The 25,967-nt window shown below is 32.4% G+C and overlaps 2 protein-coding genes across 4 annotated transcripts in view; both read left to right on the forward strand.

Annotated features, from left to right (window-relative positions):
* The first annotated feature begins 532 nt into the window (after nucleotides 1-532).
* LOC135134176 (probable inactive tRNA-specific adenosine deaminase-like protein 3) lies at nucleotides 533-15,787 on the forward strand. 3 transcript variants are annotated; one of them, XM_064062796.1, is made up of 3 exons: nucleotides 533-750; nucleotides 9,358-10,730; nucleotides 15,117-15,787. In XM_064062796.1, the coding sequence occupies exon 2, from the start codon at nucleotides 9,499-9,501 to the stop codon at nucleotides 10,465-10,467; it is 969 nt and encodes a 322-aa protein (XP_063918866.1). In that variant the 5' UTR covers nucleotides 533-750; nucleotides 9,358-9,498; the 3' UTR covers nucleotides 10,468-10,730; nucleotides 15,117-15,787. The 3 variants fall into 3 exon arrangements, with proteins under 3 accessions (XP_063918866.1, XP_063918868.1, XP_063918867.1); XM_064062798.1 differs by lacking the exon at nucleotides 533-750 and adding an exon at nucleotides 8,677-8,966; XM_064062797.1 differs by lacking the exon at nucleotides 533-750 and adding an exon at nucleotides 8,677-8,957.
* A 74-nt stretch (nucleotides 15,788-15,861) lies between these two features.
* The window catches only part of LOC135134175 (transcription factor CP2-like protein 1), a 31,792-nt gene continuing 21,686 nt past the window's right edge, over nucleotides 15,862-25,967 (forward strand). Inside the window, exons 1-4 of the mRNA XM_064062795.1 lie at nucleotides 15,862-16,296; nucleotides 20,970-21,081; nucleotides 24,632-25,097; nucleotides 25,149-25,361. Of these exons, the coding sequence (XP_063918865.1) occupies nucleotides 15,978-16,296; nucleotides 20,970-21,081; nucleotides 24,632-25,097; nucleotides 25,149-25,361 (1,110 nt within the window). The 5' untranslated portion in view covers nucleotides 15,862-15,977. The remainder of the gene's footprint in view (nucleotides 16,297-20,969; nucleotides 21,082-24,631; nucleotides 25,098-25,148; nucleotides 25,362-25,967) is intronic.

Raw genomic sequence — 25,967 nt, forward strand, 5'->3', positions numbered from 1 at the left:
GGACCCCAATTCATTATCAATTACGATTGGTTGATTTTGTTCTTTCCATCTTCATTACGTTCATCTAAAGCAACAAATGAAGTCATTAATATTTATTTTAATTATTCACGGACAAATAAAAACAGAATAATACTATTAATTCTCTGCAACATAACTACAGAATTTCGGAGATGCGAGAAATTTTTACCGCATTGGTTACAAGAAAATCCGTAATTTTTATTTTTTCGTACACGTATTTTGAGGTTAGATACGCTACTAAATCTGTTTTTGCACTGTTCACAAACATTTTTCTTTTTTCCGTTCATCATAATTCACCAAAGTACAATTTAAAACAGATTGAAACTGAAAAACTTCACAAAAATTTGATACACTTGGTATTTCAGTTTTACGCACAGCGCATGCGCATTACGCAATTCTCGTTGCATCCCGAGGGCGCCAAATGACATACTTCGTCGATATACACGTGCGTATGTATATTGTTGCGCATGCGTACTTAGCTTTACGAAAAATTAACCGTTTTGTTTACAGATGGCGCAATAATCGGACACTTCTTCTGTCGATGAAGTAGCAACCTGCATTATTCTTATCACCTGCAATAACAGGTCGAGTGTCATCTCAATTTTCTGTCCAAATGTTGAGAACAGTAATTTATTTCGTGTCGAATGTTTTCCCCGAAGATTTCTGATGTGAAGTAAAGCGAAACTGGTCCTTCACAATCACCTGTCAATTGTTCACGTTGTTTGTTGTCAGGTAAGACAGCCCCCTTTCAATCAATTTTTGTTTATCGGAGGAAAACTATTGATTTTTATGAAATGAGTTTTGGTAATGTGTGATTTTAAAGCGCCGAGATTATTGCAATATGATGTTGTCCAACACGAGTGTAGCACAACGTGTCGGAAAACTGGTCCAGAATTAAATAATGGGTTTGAAAAGTGTCGTGCGGACTTAAATAATACTGGTTGACATTATTTAGTGGAGGTTAAATGATTTGATGATTCCGAGGACAAAATAATTATAAATCGCGTCTTGGAGCATCTTACTGGTGCCTCAATATTACAAATGGTTATAGTTAGAGCGCTGAAACTGGGAAGTTGAGGTATGTTGAAAAACCAACCGCGGACAATTAACATAACTAGTTGAATACTTACCTGATACTTGATGCCTGATGCCATATACCTAATTGTGTCGTTTTATTCGACGCACTTTTTCTGGTTGAGTCCGGTTTTGATTTTCCAATGTTAAAAAAAAATCATTGGGAGATGCCAGACCAGCTGTTAGTGTAAATACTCCACTACAGACTCTAAAAAACCTGCTGAGAGTACTTGTTTTTTTGTTATATAAAGTCATATATTATACAGATGAGTTCAAATCGAAAATAATGTTAAAATTACCTGGACTAAAACGTACAATCAAGTAAATTTGAGCTCACAGCCAGCTAAGAAACAAGTGAATTATAGGGAGAAGTAGACCATGTAAATATGGATGTACTAAATCCTGATGAATCCCATAAATCGTTCAAAGCCATTGGATTATATTCTAATCTTTATAAAATATATTTTATGCAGTTTGAGTAACTCACTGGATAAAAGTAAGTGTAAAATTGATTAATGATTTGATTGTACACCATTTTATTGAATGTGTTATTAATGCAACATAAGAAAACTAAGAAGTTGGCGGGATTACATCAATATTTATTATTATTTTTTAGAAATTTTTGATTATACAACTCTAAATAAATGTCAGAAAATTCAGTTCTGCTTCACTTACGAATAATATCATACATATAAAATGTATCGTTACAATTTTAGTTGTTTTGCTATGTGTTACGTTCGACAATGTACATAAAAGTTGAGTTTATGACGATACTTCGATAAGAAACTTGTTGATTGCTGCTATAATGTATAAAGCGTTGAGGGTTGTAACATGGCCAGGGTTAAAAAAGTTGTTTATGGCCATGATACATACAAAATTTTAGTCACCATATTTTTTAAACCATTAAAAAATCATTCGTGAGCAAAATATATTTTTGTATGAGTGTATTTTAACAATAAAATAATTTTGGAAAACTGATATGAAATAACGTGTTTAAAATCTTTATTTTGACAACCGAATGTTGACACGAAAAAGTGACTTTGTGTAATTCAAATGATATCAGTAAAATTTAATCAAGACACTTTTTCAACATGAATCCTGGTCACAATAATAAATAAAAGATATTAGACAGATTTCGAAATTCAGAAAGAATTTATCTTAAGTTATTTAAATAGAATTTCTACGCCTCTGCAGCACAATCAAGCAAGTTCAATTTCTTAAATTAATTATAAAATGTGATTTGGCGATATTTATTTTTTATGGCATCCCCCCTACGAATTTTAATAAAACGGAAGTGTATTTTAAACTTCAGGTGAACAAGCAGTAAAGAAAAATTTTCTGAAAAGATGTGATGATGCCATCAACTTTTTAGTGGGGACAGATATGTCAAATTGGAGAAGTACATTGTATTACTAATGAAATAAAAGTACTATGTTCCAGAATTTAAGAAAGCTGAGTGCTTATATAGCGCATAATAAAAAAATTGAAAAATTAAAAATTTAATAATTTAAAACAAAAAATGAAAAGTCGAAATAGAAATTGAAAAAGTACGACATACTAAAATCAAAAAAATCGAGAAATTGAAACATTAAAAGATTGAAAAATCATAAAATTGATGAGAAATCGAAAAGTTGAGAAGTCGTACAATTGAAAAATCGAAAATTTGAAGAATCGAAATAATTACTAAAAAATCTCAAAACTAAAATTTCGAAAAACTAATAAATCGATTAATTAAAAATCGAAAAACGAATTGAAAACTCGAAAAAACGAAAAATCGCAAAATACCGGGAAATCGAAAAGTCGAAAGATCGACAAAACGGGAAAAAATTTAAAAACGCCACAAAAGGAAAATCGAAGAACTGAAAAACTAAAAATTTGAAAATCCGAAAATTGAAAAAACGCAAAATTGAAGAATCGAAAAATTGAAAAATCCTAAAACTAAAAAAATGATCTTTTTCCAAAAATCTCGATGTCTAGAATAAAAATTCAACACGGATTCATAAACCACAAGTGGAGTATGTTATTTTATGTTATGTTTTTTTATGTAATTTGGACAAACAGTCAGATGGTGGGGCATAATTTTCGGCAAATATTGCAGTGAGATCAAAAAAATATACATTACAGTACAACTAGAGTAGAAATACTTTGAGAACTACGCACCCATTGAGACGTGTTTTTCGTTCTGCCTTTGGACAGACACAGTCCTCGTAGCTCTCAAAATATATCTCAAAATTATTTTTTAGAACGCAGTCGTTAAATAAGATTGCAGACATATATAAACGTTCATCTCTGCACTACATGCAACCTCGCGTTATTCTTATAGAAACGTGTATTTTTTCATAATTTTTAACCAGACAGTTTTCCCAGAATCGCTATAAATACCTACGTCTCTAACAAAAATGCCATGATTGCTCCGAAATTTTTTCAATATTTACCCTGGACATCCAGATTTTCATTTTAATGTTAATTAAATTATGACAATTTGGTCAATTAATCTTTTAAAATTGTGTAAAATAACACCCAAAAGCAGTGGAAATTCTGTATAAATAACCTTCGGTCTATTTTTTTAATTTTATTTTCAAATTAGGGAAATATAACGCATATCACGGACTTTTGAATGCAAATAAATAAAATATTCCAACAGAATAAATCGCAAATTTTCTATTAATTCTTTCATAATTAAGAATATCCAAGTAAAAAAAAAACAAAAAATTATAAAATGTGATTTAAAAAAGTTCACTCAGTTATCTTATTATATTAGATAGCGTTTTTGAATTTAAAAAAAACTGCATAAAGATAACACAGATCTGATATAAAAAATTGCTGTTCTAATTTTAAATGTCTGTCCAGTGGTTTTGGAAATTACTAGTCTAATAACATCCTCAACACACAACAAATGGAATCGGGGATGTATTGTATAATAGGGACCATCCGACGAATGGCTACTCTCAAGTTTTTTTCAGGTTTCATGATCCCTGGAGTACGAAAAAGTAGGTATCGCGTTTCTGTCCGTCTGTGTCGATTTTTATTCGAGAGATAATTCCAGCAACTACCGGATCGTTGCCAAATTTTATATGTATGTTAGGAATATTGTATAGATGGTAAAACGCTAACCAAAATTGGTCTAATCATCCCTATCAACAACTTGATGAGGGGACCTTCTTAACGTGTATAGTAACTATTATCAAAATTTTTAAAATAAATATTTCTGTACTTGTGGTTTATGAATCCGCCTTGATTTTTTACCCTAGGTGTCCAAATTTTTGATAAAAAAATTTAAATTGCATTATGTTGTAAGATAAACACGCAGCGAAGGTATGCCTTGTTTATATCATCCGTTGACGTTGCTGTTGAAAATTGGCACGCCGTTGGGGTGACGTTCGAGATGACCAAATTTTAACTTCCGTCGTTACGTTGCCATTTACGTTGGGTTTTCAACCAATCAAATTGCGGTACTGTGCAGTGCTGCCAACTTGAAGCAAAATCCCCTGAAATAGGGAGAACATTAATATTAAGCTATTTAATCACCTGTTCACGGAAATACTCATATTTTAAATAGCTGCCATCATTTTCTACACTTCTTAAGCTCCGCCCCACGGCTTACGACGAATAAAAAAATCATTACAGTTGAGATGAGGTGGGTGGGCGGGGTTTATGGGGCGGAGCCTAATTGCAAAATCGATATTTCCTTTTACAAATTTTCCATTTTAAACATATTTTAAGTTTCATGTTGCGAAAAGACGTCTACACATGTTAAAACAAAAAGGCAAAATGTAAGCCCGCCCACCCGCCCTTTCTCAATTGTGATGATTTTTTTAATTTCCCGTGAACCAAGGGGGTGGAGCTTAACTGCAACTACTTATTTCTTTACAAGAAATTAAAAACACGTTTTTGAGTTTCTTAGTAGATGGATATTAGCTGTTTCAAAGAATTCAGAAGAATGTGAAAGAGTCTGCAGGGATCTGATATGATCTGGGAAAATTTGAAAGAATCTGAAATGATATGAAGGTGACAAATTCTGAGAGAATTTGAGAGTATCGAAAAAATCTGAAAGAATCTGAGAGAATTTAAGATTTTTTCAAATTCTTTAATTTTGTTTGCAACTCTTTTTTTTTCGAATTCTTTGGATTTTTTCTGATTCTCTCTTTCGCATTTTTCGTTTTTTTTCGAAGTTTTTCAGATTCCTTTGAACTTTTCAGATTCTTTCAAAGACACCCATCAGAAATCCTCAAGATTCCTTAAAATTTTTTAGTTGTGTTCAGATTGTTTCAGATCCTTACAAATCCTTTCAGATTCCTGCAGACTCTTTCAGATTTCTCTAGATTCTTTTAGATTTTCCTAGATTCCTCGAAATTTTCTCATTTTCCCTAGAGAAATCTGAGGAAATTTCGAAAAATCTAGAAGAATTTTGAAGGATCTAAACGATTTTGCAGGACTTTGATGCAATGTGGGAAAATTTGAAAGCAAATATTATTATTATTAAAATCCAGAGAATCCTAGAGAGTTTCAGGAAATCTAACAGAATTTGAGAGATTCGTAAAGAAACTGAAGGAATTTGGAGTAATTTGAAAGAATCTGACGGAACCTGTGAGAAACTGAGAGAATTTTGAAGAATTTCGAAAAATCAAATAGAATCTAAAAAAACTGGAGGAATCTGGAAGAATCTGCCAGAATCTGAAAGGATTTGAAACGATCTGAATAGAACTGAAAAATTTGAAAGGATCTTGAGGTTTCCTGATGGTCTTTGATAGAATCTTAAAAAATTTGATTGGGAACAAACCAGAAGCCACAAAATATTAAGAAAAAAAGGCAAAATATAAACACCACCCACCCACCTCATCTCTATTGTGATGATTTTTTTTATTCTTGGAAACTTAAAACATGTCTAAGATGGTAAATTTTTGTAGGAAAATATGGATTTTGCAATTAGTTTCCGCCCTAAGGTCTGGCAACGAATGAAAACTTCATTACTATTTAGATCAGGGCAGATATGGGTGGGGCTTAATCTTTCGCTTTATTTATTTATTTATTTTTTTTTAATGCATAGTATTGTTTGAACAACACGATACTCAAAAATATGTTTTTAATTTCTCGTAGAGAAATAAGGATTTTGCAGTTAAACTCCGCCGTGGTTCACGACGAATAAAAAAAAACATCACAATTGGGATAGGGCGGGTGGGCGGGGCTACGTTTTGCCTTTTTTTCTTAGTACGTGTAGAATTATTTCGGCAACAAGAAACTTCAAAACATGTCTAATGGCAAAATCTTGTGCAGTTCTGTTATTCCAGTGACATACGCCCTAAAACAGGCTTTACATACTTATAACCTCAAATTTGCCATGTTTGTCATTTTGACGTAGACTGGAATGTGGATGATGACGTACGTCAAAATTTATTTTTTAAAAGTCGTAGACCCGATTTATAGAAAGCGAAGTTAAAGTTAATTCGCGATTAACTTTTAACTAAGGTCCGTTGCCAGGCAACGCACATATTTTAACCAATCACGGGCTCATATTCCACATTTTAATTCTCTGTTAAACTAATCGAGGATTAAATATTTAACTCGATGTTCTATAAACCGGCCCGTAGACTACATCGTGTTTTTTAAATGACCGAAAAATACTCCCCAAGATTTTCTGGCCGAAACTGTACGTTAGCAGTGAAATTGAAGTGGCTGACGTCAGAGTCATGGCTAACTAAGGCAGAAATTTAAAAAATCACCCGATTCTAATATTATATTGCACCTCTTTAAATTAATATGGTTTAACATATTTTTATTTTAACCTCTAGGAGTTATTATAAAAATAAATAAATTCGCAAAAGAAGGTGCATTTGTTAGACTGTAGTCTAGGGACGGACGAAATTCTGTCTAAAATAACCTTCCACCATTTTTCGTATTGTAAGAGCTATAAAACAGTCGGATCACCTGAAATTAGCCGTCAAATACGCCGGAAAGAAAAAAATTGTTATTTGTTTCAGTAGTACAAAAATTGCTTGCTTTTCGGACTAATATTTTTTTACGAATAAAACATTTTTTCTACAGCCCCTTTTACTATCACACTTTTATAGTTGTCGACTGTTTAGAATATCAAAAATGGTATTAAATTGTGTACTTTAACACATTGAATAGAAAGTAGTTTAGAACACAATGTTTTATCGATTGAAATGCGTGACATTAAAAAAGTTTCGTTATTATTTGTGCAATTGTATACAGAACGAGAAGTTGGAAGTTAAATATTTTTATCCACGGTTTCCTTGGTACCAGCTACAATTATCTTACCCTCGTTACTATTTTTCTTTAATGTTAATTTTTTTTAGTTTCTTAGCTTACTGTAAGTGATTGTTACCATTCATGTTTCATAAGACCGTTAAATCGGCACCCCCACTAACAAGCAAGCTGTAGCTGTTGTTCGTTTAAAGCAGTGACTAGTGTAGTTCAAACTGGCAAATATAAACAAATAGCAATGGGATGATAATAAATTAATAAATGCATACACCTGATCTGTGACTTCATTCATTTGGGTACGTAACAAAAAAATCATGATTTATTCATAACAAGCAGACGAAAGCTCACGAATTTTCTAAATACCCTTCGGTAGTAGCCACTTGTGACTGAAATGTTATGTCAGAATCTCATAATACTTCTGCTACTTCAAAAATGGGAGCAATTTTTAAATGGATAAAAACCACAATATATTATGTAACTGAATACCATTTTTTCCGTAAATTGTAACAGGATCGATTCGGCGAATGACTACTTTAATGTTTTATGGACGTTTTTGTCTCACAAAGTACGAAAAATAAGTCTCCCGTTTTGTTAGACAGATAATCTCGGAGACTACTGCACTGTTTCTTGTGAAATTTCATCTGTATGTTATAAACATCGTGTAGATGACTGACCAAGATTTGTCTGATCATCTCCACCAACAATTTGATGACGACGTCTCAAAATTTTTCATAGTAAATGCTATTTATATTTAATAAAATAACGTACTCCTACATTAGTGGTTTATGAATCCACTTTAAGTTTAATTATTATTTTAAGTTTTATTGTTTAATCCTTCAAATAGTAAAACTGTTCTTTACAATTATAGTACGTGATTGTGGAATTAATTCGTATCACAAAATGTTCTAAAACGAACACAGTAAATTTTATGTACCCATTTCGAATTTATACATATGAATAAAACGTTTTTGGCATATTTTCTTTGTTATAATAAATATGTCGTGCACAAAAAGAAAGGAAAAAGTTACCATAACTAAAAAGCAAAAAAAAAATCAAATTATGAAAATAATAATAATAATTCTGTATAAATAATAATGAAAAAACTATTTTTGAATTTTATTGTTATCTTGGCGACTGTGCATAGGAAACAAAAAAAGGAATCTTAAACAGACACAAATTTCATATCTCCGGAACAAGTATCAGGTTTTTATTTCAATCTATGTTTGAAATTGTTTTCCACGTGATCTTCATTTTTTTTTATGATAACAGCATCCATAATGACATTTAAACCAAGATTGAGTGGCAGCGATCTATCTTGTGTAAAGTGTTATCTTCCATTTTCTTTGCATTATCTGATAAATAAAGTGGAACAGAAAAAGTTATGCACTTCACAGAACACGTCTTAGTGGTAGTATGCGTGTGTAGATTCATAGTGAAGTGAAAGTATTTAGTGTTCTAATTAAGTGGATGTATAAAAAATGAGCTCATATACAGATTTATCCTTTACATTTTTTTCAATTTCATACACATTACTTCCGAATTATCCAAGATCAATGTTTGCCTAAATATACGAATATGGTTTAGTTTCAATTTTTTGAACCTGGACGTTGCGTATGCGTGCGCAGTAATAGTCTTTACTGGTGAGTAAAGTAAGTCGTGTTAGTTATCTCAATTGTAGATGCTCTACAGTTGTTCGTTCTCAACTTAAAAAAAATCTATCGTTCGAATAAGAATAGCAAATAAGCAGTTGGCAAAATACCAAACTATTATAAAACTCTCTTAAGATCCTCTGTTTATCTGACACGTGTTTTCTCTGCTGCAGCTTGAATCATTTGATTCGTGATTATGCATAATCGATTCCTCCAACTGCGTTCAATTGTTGTAATAAATGCGATCAACTACGAACTCCCGGACCTGAAAACCAAACGACGTATGCAATTACTCGTTATTGATTCATATTGTTACCATATATCAAATATCGCAAATAAATACTTTAGAATGCGTAATATGAGCAAACAGAATAATGTGAGGTTGTGACAGGTGCCGAGGTCGTATCGAATGGAAATCGCAGAAGGCAAGGCGCTGTCGTCGATCGAAAATAGTGCTAAACAATCAAAAGCGATAATTAGATGACCACCATCATCTCACAAAACCTATAGGAACGAAGTTTTTTCGCCCGAAATGAACGCACCGAAAAGACTAAAATTAGAAACACCAACAAAACCAACATTAACCCCAATCTTAGCGGACGAGCTATATAAAGAACTGCCATTGATCGATGTTTATGTAGGCACAATTAAAGATCCGAAAACCACATCGAAAGTAGTAGTGGAACTGAATTCAGTGCTGCCAATACCTGAACTGACGCATTTGAAAAGGGTCCGCGGAAAGGAGATTTTGCTGTTCCCGAAGGGGGATAACGATGAGGATGACTGTCTCACTGTTTTGAAACAAAAAGGATTTGATGTAGATCTGATGGAAAGCCAAGTCAGAGTTATCGCAGTGGCGGAAATACCACCAAAAGTGCGCAAACAGTACGAAGTTGTCCATAAACTCTGGCCTTGTAATTTCCACAGTAACGCGTACTGGGAGAAACTAAGTACAAACTCTCTTTTTTCCGACAGTGAGTTAGAACAGCATGCTAAGTTCATGAGGATAGCTATTGATATTTGTGACATTTGTAGTGTTAGAGTCAGTGCTGTTGTAGTGGATCCTGTGATAACCTCAGTTGTGGGTTTCGGGTTTGACCAGACCTCAGACTACCCGACGAAACATGCGGTGATGGTGGCTATTGATGAAGTAGCGAGAAGTCAGAAGGGCGGTGTATGGCCGAGGCACCAAAACTATGACAAAATCCAGTCTTTGCTCAAAATGAAGCATGAGAACTTACAATTTGGTTTTAGTACCTCTGGTGAAGGTCCTTACCTGTGCACCGGTTACTCTGTGTATACTACGTGCGAACCTTGCATCACCTGTGCGATGGCTCTGGTTCACAGCAGAGCCAAAAGAGTGTTTTACGGAGTTAAAAGCGAAAAAGGCGCTCTAGGTAGTTCGTGCAAGATTCACATCGTGGAGAATCTAAATCATCACTATGAAGCCTTTGCCGGACTTTTGGAAACCGAGTGTCGTGCAGTGTCGTGCGAACAATAGCTACAAACGTAAGGTGATAATGGACTGACGTATGTGTTAGTTTGCTTAGTAGAAAAGTGATACACTACCCTTAATAAGTGCACAATCCGTTCGATTAATGGCTGATTCCTTGACCTCTATAGAGTAGATAGTCGTTAAACTTTTGTTATATGAGATAACGCTTGCTTTGATTAGCGATATTGACAGAAACGTTTTATTTGAAGCGCTGTGTTATAACGTGTGGCACTTGTTGTTTTCCTTTAAGCGTTATAATGGACAATTTGGTGAGTTTTGTATTATTCTAATCGAACCGATTAATAAATTTCGTCATTGCAACTAGGATAGATGTTGTGTGTATTCGAACATTTCATCAAACTTATTACGTCGTAAATACGACATGAAATATGTTATTGTTGGGTACATGTAATGTGTAGCGTCTTTTTAACATCACAAGGTGTTAAGTTTATTTTTATGTTGTTACGTAAGCATTGTAGTAAGAGAATTACCACAACTATTGTTCGTGTTTATTTTATACTTTTAACGTGATTTTATAAATTATTGTACTTATCTTTATACAATGTAAATTTATGAGTATACAAAACCATATTTATTTATAATAAAAAAATTTAATTTGTAGTGTGTGATTCTCTTGCGTAAATTAGACTGTTTATGGACTTGGTAATTTTCTTTGTCATTTGGAAGATCCTTGTATTTTCATATTAAAACCGAAAAATGTTTTAATTATAATGCCGTGTTGTTAAAATGTAATTCGAAAACAACACGTTAACATCAAGCACAAATTTTACTTCAAGATTAAAACTTATCAGAAATGTTTGTCTCGATAAAGAAAGAAAAAATGTTTTTATTGTATAATAAAAACTGAAAAGAATTTCAAATTAGAAAATTAGCTCGCTTTTGACACCGTACTTTTCCAAACACTGAAAACGTGCCTCCACAATCATTAAGTATTTGTAATTCATATTAGTTGCTGAATAATTATAGACATTTCTGTTTGCTTAATATGTTTTTCAGTGCTCTGTGGTTTATTTTGAAATTTTGTACATAATTGTATCTTATTGACATAGTTATAATTGAGTGACCATTATTGTACGCTTTAATAGGCGTTTATTTGATAATAAATTTGGACCGTTGCTGTCCGTATTTGTTGAATGACTATTTTTTGCGGCGTTAAAAATTTTATCTTATTGTAAATTAATAAAACAATAAGGTGTTTTGTGACTGTGCTTTAGATAAAAACAGACTTAAATAAACTACAGTGCAGTTGACTTATGGTGAGTGGTAGCAATAAATTCTGCATTAATCAGATTAAAACATTTTATGTAGGTTTAAAAAAGCATCCGCATCAGCCATAAACCCAGTTAATTTAAAAAAAAAACCGCAAGTATTTCTTTTTTGGAAAAGTGTTTAAGAAATTATTCTGGTGAAACCAAACAAAGTTACATAATTGCGAAACTAACGAACCGATTTCTTTAAAATTATCGTGTAAATCTGAACGTGACGTCATCGAAAAATATCGTAAGTAAGTCACACTTGGTACGAGCAATATAGTATACAGCCACCTCTATTTTTAACTTTTTTGTATGGGTTATACTGAAAACAAACAATTGGGGCCATGAAATTTTTATAGTTTTTTTGACAGATTACATAACAGACTTCCTTTATTTAGAAAAACAAACCGTAATTTATGGATTACAGAACATTAACCACCTATCATTTATTCATCCCTTCCTTTTGACTGTGATGACGTTATCTCAGATAATTATTAAATAAATATTTATTGACAAATACACACTGAGATACGGTCGTACTTGTGCTTTAATAATAATATGATTTTATTTTAATCTAAACTGAAACATTTTTTAAAATTTTGACTTATGCCTGTTAATTTGTTTGTGTACTTTAAAATTTTGTGGTGTAGATTTATCTGCGAATAGAAACTGTCAAATGCCTAATTTATTAAACCATCCTGTACTTGCGTAAGCTCCATTACACTCAATTCCTCTTTTAGATCAGTGATTCACACTTGCGCGAAAAATTTAATTTGCTCTTTAGTCAGTTGCCTCCCCGCAAGGAAAGTTCTTGATCTTGATAATTAACAGTAATAGACTGACAAATAATCGCCATTGTGACGTCACTAGCATTGTTCCGCTGCAGATGGATATAGTTAATTTAGTTCTCTATAAAATGAATGGTTTTTTAATCTAAAATTATTACACACATAAATTATGTAACATATATTTGCAAACGTAGGTGTAGTTAACATCATGGACACGTTTTAATTTGGTTTAATGAGGATGTGCGTGCCTGCCTTGAATTTTTGTTATTTTCCACCATGTCCTAGATTTTCGTCAGAATAACTTGATTCGAGACGATTTTATTTACTACTCAAATTTAGTACACGTGCTACTGTAGACACCACACATATTAGACTTAAAAACACGTAAAATATTTGGCAACGAATGTACGGTTCAATTTTAGAAAAACGTCATACGTAGCTATTTCTGAACGGAAATGTACCTACGTATTACTTGCGTAGCAGTGACGTCCTCGTTCAACGTAGTGGACACACTTTAAAAAGGAAGTTGGGTGGCATTATAGTTAACTGTAATATATACCATGCTCTACGAATGTTGCAGTTATAACTTTTTTTAAAAACTGTTTCTCATTTAAGGGTGCCAAATCAGATGGATTGTGCGGTTATTAAAAGTTGAAAAATATTGTGATGGATATTCAGTTCTCCAGTAAATTTATTATTCTTTGTAGTGTTTTCTAAAAAGGTAATATAGTTCGAGATTAGTTATGTAAACGTTCTGATGCTCAGTGTTTCATATAAATCGTTAATCCTGCAACGGCCAAGAAAAGTATAACTGAAAATTGTTACTGTTCTATATTAATAAACATATAAAAAAGCGTTTTTTATTTCACATTTTTCTGCATCAAAATCTCCTTTTTTTTTCAATATTAGCCTTAGATGTCACTGATTTTTTTAATACTGCATGCTGACTTGAATATTTAAAACTTTGTGTATTGAATGTTTTTTATTACAAAAATACATGGAAAAAGGAGTGGATAATTTTGGAACTTTAGATTTTTGGACGTTAGATTCAGAACAAAATTAACAGATAAAATCCAGACTGTTATTTATCTCTACATTTTGGATTATTATCTTTGTAAAATCTTAGAGATTAACTTAGAAACAACGATTTTAAAATCATATCTCTATTGCAAAATTAGATCAATCTCCATTTTTTCACTGGAGACCATATAACTGAAATGATTATAGCATCATCCAGCTTGGCTACATAAAAAGTTGAATTTATTCGTACTAGTTCCATTATCTTCAATATAGCAGCCATTTCATCGTAGTTCGAATGCGAAGATACTGATATTTTAAAAATTAAAATACAATAAAAAATAGATGTTTTATTCAAAATATCTGTCTAAAAAAACCAGAACTATAAAACAAAGTGGCTTCTGAATACTAATAGTAGTAAAACATAAATCTTAATACGTAATTTTTTCATGTGATCGGTAGATGGCAGGCAGTTCGTAGCAAACTTCGTGAAAATAGTATATGTATATAAAATTTGGGAATTAATAACAACAGTTTAAACTCTTGCCAAAATTCGGACGATTTTCGTGGAAAGTAACTGTAAAACAAACCTATTTTTTGTTCCTGAAGTAATAACATACATAAACTTTAAATTTTAACTTTAATAAATTTTAAATATTCTTAGAATTTGTGCCAACTTGGCATAGGTTTTGGTTTTTCACGCTCATTAAAAGGCAATTTCACAAACACTGTTAATTTTTCATCAATAAAGCATGAAGGTAGCATAGATACCTTTCATCCTGTTTCCAATTCGCGAATGAATAAAGAACAAATTATATAACCAAGAGCCTATAAACAAAAATAAATTTTGTTTCGCATTGTAAATTCAGTTTTACAATTTGCGGTTTCATAAATTTGTTTATTAAATTATTTGTTGGAATTATTGTAATTTATGTTATGTTACGTCACAAAGTTTTCGGGTGAGTAAAATTCGTAGCTACAGTGTTCCCAACTATGTTATTAGGTAAATTGAGTGTTGTTACAAATATAATCGATCACTCAATTCTAATTACAATTACGGGTCGGGATTTTGGTGTGGATTCTCTTCAATGAGTAAATAATTACAACTCCTAGCAATTTATCCTAATATAAATACTTAGTTATACTTAATCAATCAAGTTCTGCGTCAGATATTATCTCATTAAAAATCTTCCGTTTCCATTACCTGAATTTTCTTGACGCTTCTATTTCCAGTGCGCTCTCGGCGTTCCCTCATTGCGGTGGAATGTGGTTATATTTATTCACCTAAGAGTCATTCTAAATTAGTGTCACATTGACATTACAATTTACAGCAGAGATTTTGGGAGTTAGGAAAGCTAACTTTAAATTAATGCAACTTTTTTTGTCGAGACAGAGTTAGTATGAATCATTTGTTCGTGAAAAACACATTACATTTAAGTTGAAGCAGCGATAAAATGTAGTAATGTGTCCATCTTCGTTATCATTCATTTATCTTTTCAATGGAGTTTGTTAAATTGAAATCGTCGCATTAAATATTGACCAAAGAAAATAAATATTTGTTTTTTGTTTGTTCCAGAATCTGAATGCATTCAAGGTTTTATCGTAACTCTTCGATTATTTTGTTGAAACCGTCATCGACAGATCCCTTCAAGTTACCCAGAAGATTCGGCTTTTGGATACCAAAAAGAGAGAAGAAAAGGGGTTTGATTTAAGTTAAAAAATAATAATCAGAAATACTCGTCGTTAACGAAAAACAGAAGCCGACATAATAAAAGCAGCTCGATAGTCAGCACACAACCAACTGATTAAGCTCGGGTTCAAAGAAGCAACAATTAATAAGAAAAAAATAGTTTGCTATTTGTTGTGTAAATTGGGCCCAATTTAAGTAATTCAACAATTGATGAGACGAGCAGTTGTTTAAACAAGGTCTCCGTCAGTTCAGATCCGATACTCTTGGAAGGCGCTTCAGCTGTCGGGAACCTGTGTGAATAATTTCCACCAATAGTAAAGTGCGAAAACAATACGCTGGTGTATGAAACCGAATGATTAAGTTCTTGAATGGCGGACATTCATTGGGTGTGATCGTATTCGCCAAAACGGCTAAAAACGGAAAACTAATCTGAGTAGTTGGTTGTGTGTCCGGTGGTGCGTACCCTTAAACAGAAGGGGTTGACTATTTAAGTTAATCGTGTGCTAAATGGATATTGAATTGTATCACTTACTAAATAAAATGTTAACGATCGATAACAGCCTGCTTCAAAATCACCGTCAACGAGAGACCACCGGGATCAAGAAATTGTATAACTCTTTCTTCGTTATGTTCTAAAAAAACGTGAAATCTTTCGCATATCCAGGACTCGTTTCGGTAACGCCCCTTAGAAAACTAGTTAGGTTTGAGTTAAAATCCGGAGGTCCGGGCCCCCGCGGCTTGCGTAGTATGGATTACGAATTATATGACAACTCGAACATTTTGTTGAACGGTGAAAATCCAAATAATTCGAAAAATTCATGGAACATACCTAGTGACGGTAGCATGGACAATAACGACGAGTATTTCGATTGGAACCCCCTCAAAATCGACGAGGATCACGTAGAACATGGGCAAGTTTCCAACACCCGGCAATCGCGCAAGAGAAAGTTGCCCACTATTGAGGCTAGCCCCTCGAAAATCAAACAAACAACTGCCTACAAATCTGTCCAAGATCCTCTTGCGGTCGATGAGAAACAAAATCAAAAAAAGGCCTCCGTACAGAGTGGTAGGTGTAAAACGTGTGTCGTCTGTCTGACTTTCTTGTTACGTTTCATTAACACAGTCGTCTAACTTTGCCACTAACAAACTCCAATTAGTAACAGGTAAACGGGGGCAGATGCGCGAAACGATTCTATTGACATTAGGCTTCACAATATTTGGATTAAGTATTTATTTGTCACCAAGCAGTTTCTGCGAAATGTTTGCGTCAATTTTTGCATAGCTCATAATGATAAAGACATCTGTAAAAGACTTTTTTTTTTTTTATTTAATGGAAATCTGTAACATCAATGTGTTCATACACTCAGTTCAATTGAACATAATATACGATCCAAATATAATGGGCTTTTGGAAAAAAGTTATACATTTACATTAAAATATATAAGGGCATTATAACAGAATTAATGACGACAGAAGCAGTATTTTTATACAGTTCTGACGTAAATGGAGTTTGAATGATATCTTTACAAACGATTAACTGAATTTAGAATCTTAACAGCTCAATTTTAATAGTAGTAGAGGCACACACAAAACGGGTTTATTACTGAATCATGGATACTTTTCTAATTCGAAAAGTACACTGGATTGATCTGCTTTGACTAAATTAAAGTTACAAGCCGTCATAAAGAAAACAAATTGTATCGAAATTTAGTGCAAACTTTAATTTTGAGATGCCAGCTAAACGACACCAAGATATTTTGTAGGAAGTAATCCATTTCACTATCTAAGCATATATAAGATTATTTTGACAAATAAATTCTAGTTCCGTAATCATTTAAGCATGAATCATTTCCCAACACAGTTCCTTTGTCTCGCGTCCATCTGCGAGAACAAATTTATTGATGATATAGCAATAATAGTTGTAGTCTATATTAGTTATCTGTGGTATTATTCTTTGCAATCAATATCTAAAAATAAAACCACAGTATTATATTATCTGTGAAATCCGAACTTACTCTAGACGGCGTTAAGTTATATAAAGTTTATCTGGAAAAGTTGAGAAAAATGTTCCTACCTTAAGTGTTTAAGAGTTTTACAATAAGATTTTAATTTTATAGTAATAGGTCTAAATTCTGGATTTTCGTAGATAATATACAGGTATTCTGCTTTTTTAAGATGCAATTGTTCAAGTTTCTAACCTAAAATTTAAAAACCCGTTGTAAAACTATGGAAAAATTAATAAAAATGACAGATTTTCTTTTGGCTTTTCCCATTTTCATTGAACACAACAGTAGCTCGAGTATAGAAGTTTGGTGGTTTGACAAAAACTAGGTTGTCTCTAGAAATTATCAAAAATTTTAGAAAACTTGGCAGAAAAAGCGATGACTAACAAGTGATGCCAAAATTATAGCTGTCAAAACCTGAAAACTGAGCCAAAACTTCCCTTTTTCTGAATCTGAGCCCAATTAGGTTCACCTGATTGAGTCTAGAGGACGCAAAACTTATTGCTGGTTGTACTTCAAAAATTTGGATTTATCATTTTCTATTCTCTTTTTTTTTATTTAATATATTGTTTTTAAAATCAAATGAAAGAAAGAAATTAATCCCAAAATAGCTTTACAGCAAATTTCAACAACTTGAAAGTACAAATATGGTAAGAACTTTTCAATTAGAAGATCTTAGTTTTTCTTTTTTTGCAGCAAAAACACAGATGCAAGAACGACAACGTACTGTTATTATTACACTGGGGAAATTGCTGAACACTTAATAATATATTATAAAAGCATCCGACGGGTAAATTAATTTTTGGTAATTCTGGTGATGTCATGGCCACATTTTTTAAATGGAATGACACACTTCTGCATTTATAATATCCCTTTCATTTTACATAATATGAAAACAGTTTTTAAGAGAACTCCAAAAACCTTTACAGTGATGACTAACGATATTGAACAAATTTAATTTGTCTATCAATTTAATTTTATCTTCTACAAACTATTAAAAATAAAATTATCAGTGCGAGACACTAAAATTTTACAACACAATTTATTTAACAATCTAAAAACAAAAGATCGGCCGAATACTTTTAACGGCAATTTAAAATTCAGTTAACATAAATGTGTAGACATTTAGGAAATTGTTAAAATAAAATGCCCACTAAATTCAATCGTATTGGAAAAAAATCAAAAATACTGTTCAAGTATGTGCATGTACATAGAACGTTACAGCTTCACTATTAAAAATTGAACTCTATCAAATCGGAATCTCGAAGAGGCTTCGACTTAGCGCTTTTAGCATAAAATTGCCATAAATTCGGTTGCGTTTAATGTGCGTACACCTGGAATAAAATTTTAAAAACTTATTTTGTGGTTAGCCACAACAGCAAAATTTGTCAGTTTGTATTCTGTTTGCCATAATTGCGGACGGAGAGATGTTGTATATTTAGTATTTGGGAATACATCGCTTCCTGAATCCCGAAAAGTTTACCAAGGTATTGCCCTTTTGTACGTAAGTGTGTACTTTTGTATTAGTGTGTGAAAAATTGAAAAGTACTAACCTTCACGTGTGTGTAATACTGAGATTCAAAATAACTGGTGTGTGCTTGTTTAATAAAGTCAGAAACAAAAGATTAGTTTTTTAATTCTGCGTCAGTGAAATAACTTTTATAACACTCTTTGTAATTAAATTTGAAATAGAAATACTTTTTTTTATTAATGTTGACAAATTTATACATATAATGGTTTATTATTACACTTTAGAGGTCAGTGACACATTAAATTTTTTGCATAAAAATCTTTTTCTCTTGAAAAATGTTACGGTTTAATTCAGTTTCGTTCAGTTTGGTATATGTAACCACGAAATCAACAATTCGCTATGCAGAAACCTTCAACTCTGACGTCACAGACACAGAAGCACCATCGAAAAGAAAAACTGCTTCTCTTGTTAGAATTTTTTGTGCAATATATTTTTTGTTTTGGAATTTATTCGCTTCCACACTTTACCGGAATGAAGCATTTTGAACTAAATTATGTAAGTTACTGTAAAAATGTATGAAGGTTGGCTTTTCATATTTATCAGGTCCTTGAACTTCGTCTAATTTAGTTTGCACCATAAAAAGCAACAACATTTTCCAAATATATTGTATTCATAATATCAAAAGGTCTCAACCTGTTTTAAATTCATTTGCATAAAAATAATAACTTCGCCGGTATTCCATTACACCTACGTATTATATTCACAGAAATCGACATTTTTATAAATTACTTTCATTAGTGACAAGTAAATAGTAAACACGTTCCAGTAATAGGTGTTTCTTCTTTTTATGACATTTCACAAATAATGTAACAACGAATATACATCGCTACATTTCTGTTGATTTAGCACGCTGACGTCTTTATGATTTTGTGAGTTTTAAATAACTTCTGTGTATTAAAAGTTGGACGAGCAACTGTGTATTTAGATATTTAGTTATTTTCTTTAATGAAACAGGTTCATTGCTTCGAGGATTTACGTGGTAAAATGAGTAGGTGTATTTGCATATGCAGGCTGTACGAAAGTGCGAAAATACTTGCTGCTTTATTTTGCACAGCTTATTTTCATGTTTGCATTCCACATTTTATGTATTGCATACGAATACCTTGTCTAAAATTCCTTTCATTCATTCATAATTTATGCAAAACGCTATGATGTTGCAGTTGGTTACGTATCGCTGTAATTACGTGCTGCTACTAGTAAAAACAAGTGCTGTAATAATTCAAGTGGCAGATTATTGTTATCTTTTTTTTTTAATATAGTTCGGCTTTACTTTCATTTCGTTGGATTTTTGTTATCAAAGTAGACAAAAGCCGTTCCAACATATTTCCAAAGATGTAATATTGTGTTTGTATTCTATTATAAAGAGAAGTTATCACTTCTTATCACGAGTACATGTGTTTATCGAATGTTGGCTCGAAGTGGCCTGCGGTTCCAATTTTTCAGTACACTTTACAAAATAAAAGTGATAATAAGAAGTAATTATTACTTACAAAGTTAATTTAAGTCATGTAAAATTCCAGTATTAATCGTGACGTTAGGCTTCTCATACCTTGTCAAAATATTTAACCGCTTGAATCGAAAGAGTACCTGCTATTTCCATTTTCGGAGTAATCGATTTTTTAATTTTAATTAAATTCCGGAACATTTCCAGGCAAGGTCAAATCCATTGATCAACACTAATGTGTACACGGTCTCTTTTACCTACAAACAAAATAAGTACGATACGTTAAATATTCAAGCCACACAACTAGAATTATCCGACAAGTGGAAAAATTGTTTGGTGACGTCAATTAGTATTGTTAAGGCGACCTTTTCAATTATTAGGCAGTCTACAGACGACTCTATCACATAATTATGAACCACTTTAACATTGCAATATGTCCTAAATAAATAATGTGCTGTTAGTAGTTTATAGTTTATCGATAAGACGACAAGTCACAAACAAAAATAAACCTCAACGTCACAGAAAAAATGAACAATTTATCTGATTCTGTTTCATCGTTAAAAATTGAAGGTCAATTTTGATAGGTGCATGAAACCGAACGAGCGAATGTCGTGGTTACGTTACTATGTACATAACAGCGAGCACTTAGATAAGTTAAGCGAGAAAATATTTGTTTTTGTTTTAGCTGCTACCGTTTCATTTCATTGTTCCGTTTAAAATACGAAAAAATTGTCAAATGTCAATTGAATGAATCGTTCCAGGTGCTGTTAGAATGCCTACGTGGCAGGTAGACGACATAACAGAGCTGAACGGTGATATCGACAGTTCGCTCAGCTTGGGCTCAGACTTGGCAAGCAATTCCTACAATGTCAGGTAAGGTGGCACTCCACAGCCTAAACGATACCATAGGGTAAGATAGATCAAAATATGGTTGGCAAGCTCAAGATAGAAGTACTAGGAACATGGCATCTAGTTGATTGCGTAATCTAATAGATACAAGTACTTGCGAAAATAAATTTTGCGTTGTGATGAATATAATTACACTATTATGAATATTTATGATAGTTTTCAGAATCTAATTAAAAATAGATAATATGGAATAAGGCTCTAAGTCTATACAATTTAATTCGTGTTTTTACGTATCACAAGTACCACAGAAAAATTGGCGTCTAATTAGAACGTTATTTTTGTTCCCACTAAAAATGTATTGCTCCTAATGACACTGTACCAGTAGCAGGTAAAAGCCCCCTCCAGAGACATACTTTACGCAGCAAAAAAAAATATTTGCAAAAACGGTAGGTGCTTATGTGTATTAAAAAGGAAACAAAGTTGATAAAAAAATCGGATTCAAAGGTGAGTTATTTAGTTAATTTTACCAAAAATGTCTTTCTTTAAAGGACATTTGTTTCTTTGAAGCAAATCTGAATCTTTCGAATGAAGAATTTTCTTTATCTGGGTAATTTTTTCAGTATTTCAGGAGTTCCTGAAGAGACTATCTAGAATTTCTACCTGATTGTAATTCATTCTATTCTGAGTTTTCTTAAAGTGAAGACAAGAATGTCTTTGAGATTTGTTGTCGTTGTCTCATTACAGTAAAAACTATGGCTACTGGGCGTCCTACTGACTAGCATCGTTATCAGAAGATGTACGAATACCGGAAAATGATTTCAACAATAGTAATGATATAATTAATATTAGTTCCGATCATTTGTAAATAATTTTTTGTCATTTATTTTCAGTGAATTCTTTCAATTAAAAGCCCTATAAATCCTGCTATTGTGCCCTGCAACCCTCATAATTAGTTATCAAATTTTAATGCATACAAAAGTAACGTTCTGAGAATACAGCTATAATACTTAGGAGTGGTCTTTTAAATTTGAATAAGCTTTTTGTATTGGGTTAGCTTGTTTTTATTTTAAGTAGTTCGCATAGGTCGCTGTTAATTCTAGGGTCAGTTGGAATAATTTTAATCTTCAAGGGAATATCTAGGGACTTTTTTTATGTAACCAAATGTGATATTTTACCAATGTTGTAGTTCTTGTAAAGAATATTAAATAACTTAAAAATTACAGGAGTAATGTAGCCAAAATTACTTACTTAAAAGTTTGGTGAAGTGAATTAATGTATATTCCAACCACTCATGAGACAGATTTGCTTCAAATGTCAAAGTGTTCATATTGTAGGAAGTACAAGAAATGAAAACAGCGAACCTTGAATGCGTCATGTTTCCTTGTTCATGCATAAGCTAATTTGACACCATGGACACGTCCCTTACGACTTAAAAGTAAAAAAGAACAATTTTTAATTAAAACTTTTAAACTACCAAACTATATTTAAAATGTAATATCACATGAAATAAATACAGGTGATCATAAAATGTCAAGTCGGTTTCGGAAAACATGTCACTCCATTTTAAATTAGAATTTGCCGCTTCCTTATTTCTCCAAATAATTTATTACACTTTAAAAATAACACAAACAAAAATATTGTATTCGTATCACAGTAGCTTAGCTGTATTTAATTTAACATTCTTGGAAAAAATATTCAGAGTACTTTGACATTATATTTTAGTGTTCATACTTCTGAAAATTAAGAAAGTTAAGTTATTGATGTCTGTGATAGGCAACAAGTAATCATCTGTCATCACAACGAAGCGCCAAAATTCACGAAATTTCAAAGCCAGCTTGATCTACATTCTGCTATAAGTGTGATAATCCAGTTATATCGAATTTTTTTGGGGGGTTTTGTTTATCGGTTTGGAACCTGCACCCAATTCATTACTACGACGAATCATAAGTAGGTTTTTATATAACAACAAATATAAAAAAAACCCAGCAACAAACATTTCTATCATAAAAAAGTATGTAACATCAAAAACGTCAACGATATTCTACAAAAATAAATTTTAAAGATATGTCCACGATGAATCTTCAAGAACGAGTGAAACTGATGCCATAGAACTTGGTACAGATAAACGACAAAAGTGTCGCACAAATGGTTCGTAGAAAATTGCACTTCGATGAAAATAAGTAATCTACGCTTACTCTGATGCAACGGATAAGATAACTGTCAAGTTTTTCCGGAAGTGATTGCAAGTTTATTTCAGATGGAATTGTATACATTTGCTAAGTGTACGTAGTAGAATTTTCATAGACTTCATTTTACCAATCCAGTTGATATTTTCATATGCATTTAAAAAAGAAAAAAGTATCAAAATATTAAAACGAGAGTATTGTAAATATTAAAAAACAAAATACATTAACTTCTAAACAGAATTGAGTCATTTATATAGGAATCGAAGTCTTCACGTTACTTAAAATTCAATTTTATTAATAAAGGAGGGACATGTTTCGAAGACTTCATAGAAAGATGTTATCTGTTGCTGTACCACGTGCCCTAGCAACAAATAAGATCTTTCTAATGATTGTAGATGAGGACTGAAGTCCTTGAAACATGTCTCGCCTTTATTAAATAAAATTGAATTTTAAGTAACGTGGAAACAAGACTTCCTGACCTAAATTCCTACAACCACCATTTCGTGTAACAGGATCCGCATATATCTTTAATAATTGAGTCATCTTTATAACATCCTGAATAATTGTAGTGTAAAGAATATATTGATTTAAATGCTGGCTTTTCTTTAATATATTTGTTTTCAATTTTTTATAAGACGTACAAAATATACATTTTCTTTTAAATAAGACCATAGAATCATCTCACCACTCAGAATCATGCAAATTTAAGTACTTTGCATTCGATAGTCTGCAAGATTTTCGGATCTTGCATTACGTAACTCTTTTTGAGACGTTATTTAAAAGAAAAGATGCCTTTTAGAAACATGTCAAGCTTTTGGTGATACTATTGCCCTCAATTTGACGTAAATCAATGTTAAGATAACATTTACCTTATATTTACTGTGTTTGTTTTTTAATACTGACAGATGACAGTTACAATATCGGTGCAGAAAAAAAGTTCCGTCAGATACGATTAAAAAATCAGTTTAGTTGAAAAAAAAGTTGATACGCACTTCCGAGAGACTTGACAGTTGTTAATATTCTTTCCATCAGAGTAAGAGTAAATTTTCAAATATATAACTTAAGTTATTGCATTACAACAATTATTTGTGCTGATAGTGCCCAAAATAAAAGGTATGCTTAGAATTATTCAAACTTTGTAACTATAGTTTTGAACTGATATTTTCTGTTAAAAATATTATTACACGGCAAATAATAGACCAATCACTAGAGGGCAATCACATCACATGACTGACGTCATGTGATCTCATGTTTCAGTGGTCAGACTTAAATAGTTTGATTTGCACAGATTTTAACGACATTAGTGTCACGTTTTCCTGGATACTTCTTTATAATCATCAAATAATGTTGCTACATCCTGTAGACATAAGCAATTCTACGTTTTCCAGCGATGCCATCCTTTCAATTTCCGGTCTGACCGTCTTCAAGCAGGAGGCCCCATCACCCACAAACCACGATGCGGCCTCCCTGCAAATAGCAAGACAAAATCGGCAAAGCCCCACATCTACCCAGCAAGTAGGTGTCCACAATGGGACAATCGACGAAGCGAACAACCAGAACATGATCAACACCACCATCAATCAACTCCTCAGTCAATCTGCGTACACTAACCTGCAAAACGCTATAGACGCCAATTTGGTCTCTTCACCGAACTCGCAGGACAATTATAACGTTACTTCTACTAACTACAATTTTGCTGAAGATTGCCGATTTCAATACGTTCTGGCCGCTGCCACAAGTATTGCCACTAAAGTTAACGAAGACACGTTGACGTACCTTAATCAAGGACAGAGTTACGAAATCAAGTTGAAGAAACTGGGCGATTTGTCCATGTATAGAGGAAAGTTATTAAAGGTGGGTTACGATTTTGGTGTGATTGTTTTATTTTATTGGGATTTGTTTTAGTCGGTTGTTAGAATGTGTTTCCACGAACGGAGATTGCAGTTCATGGAAAAAGAACAGATGGCGTCGTGGCAACGCGCTCGACCGGGTGATAGAATTTTGGAAGTTGATGTGCCTCTTTCGTATGGTGCTTTTGATATTGTCCAACCATCTAATGCCTTAAATCTTATACACTTTAACTGGGATCCTACTAAGGAAGTGGGCGTATATATTAAAGTGAGTACCAGATTTCAAAAAAAGGGTAGCATTGAACCGCTGGCATTTTGCAGTTTTTTAATTAAATAAATAAACAATTGTTTTGTAGGGAGCACTTTTTTAAACCGCTGATTTCTGAACAAACTGTTTAGTTTCTAAATAGAGAGACACGATATTCTCGTATTTGATTAAAACATACTGCTGTTGTTGCTTTTTTTGATATTCTCAGTCCACAAACAAAGAGTACAAATGGGACACTTGACACACCCTGTAATGTAATAGGTCATTGTTTTCTGTGATCTTCAGCCTTTTTATTCGCTGAAGCTGAAGTTGAAATTAAAAAGCACGGGAAATGGAATCATCCTCTGTTAGGAAAAAATGCCAGCAAACTTCTCAAAATAAAGAAAAAAGGAAGCAAATAATTCAAATAGCGTCTAACCTACTAAAGTTACTCAAACATTCACACTCACTCAACAAATTGATTATTTCTAGTTTAAATAATTTTACTATAAATAATAATTATCTGTAATAAATAGAGTAGTTTGTTTTGTGTTGTAATGGTGGTTTATAAATTTAAAGTTCACTTCCTAAAATTTGTACTTACAAAATCAAAATTATAAGACTCAC

This window comes from Zophobas morio, unplaced genomic scaffold (genome assembly GCF_036711695.1).
Source record: "Zophobas morio isolate AGI-343-1 ecotype UQ-CSIRO unplaced genomic scaffold, CSIRO_AGI_Zmor_V1 ptg000023l, whole genome shotgun sequence".
NCBI lineage: Eukaryota > Metazoa > Arthropoda > Insecta > Coleoptera > Tenebrionidae > Zophobas > Zophobas morio.

What these genes read in the sequence shown, in the direction of transcription:
- LOC135134176 (XM_064062796.1), top strand. Translation starts at nt 9,499, where the DNA reads ATGAACGCACCGAAAAGACTAAAATTAGAAACACCAACAAAACCAACA.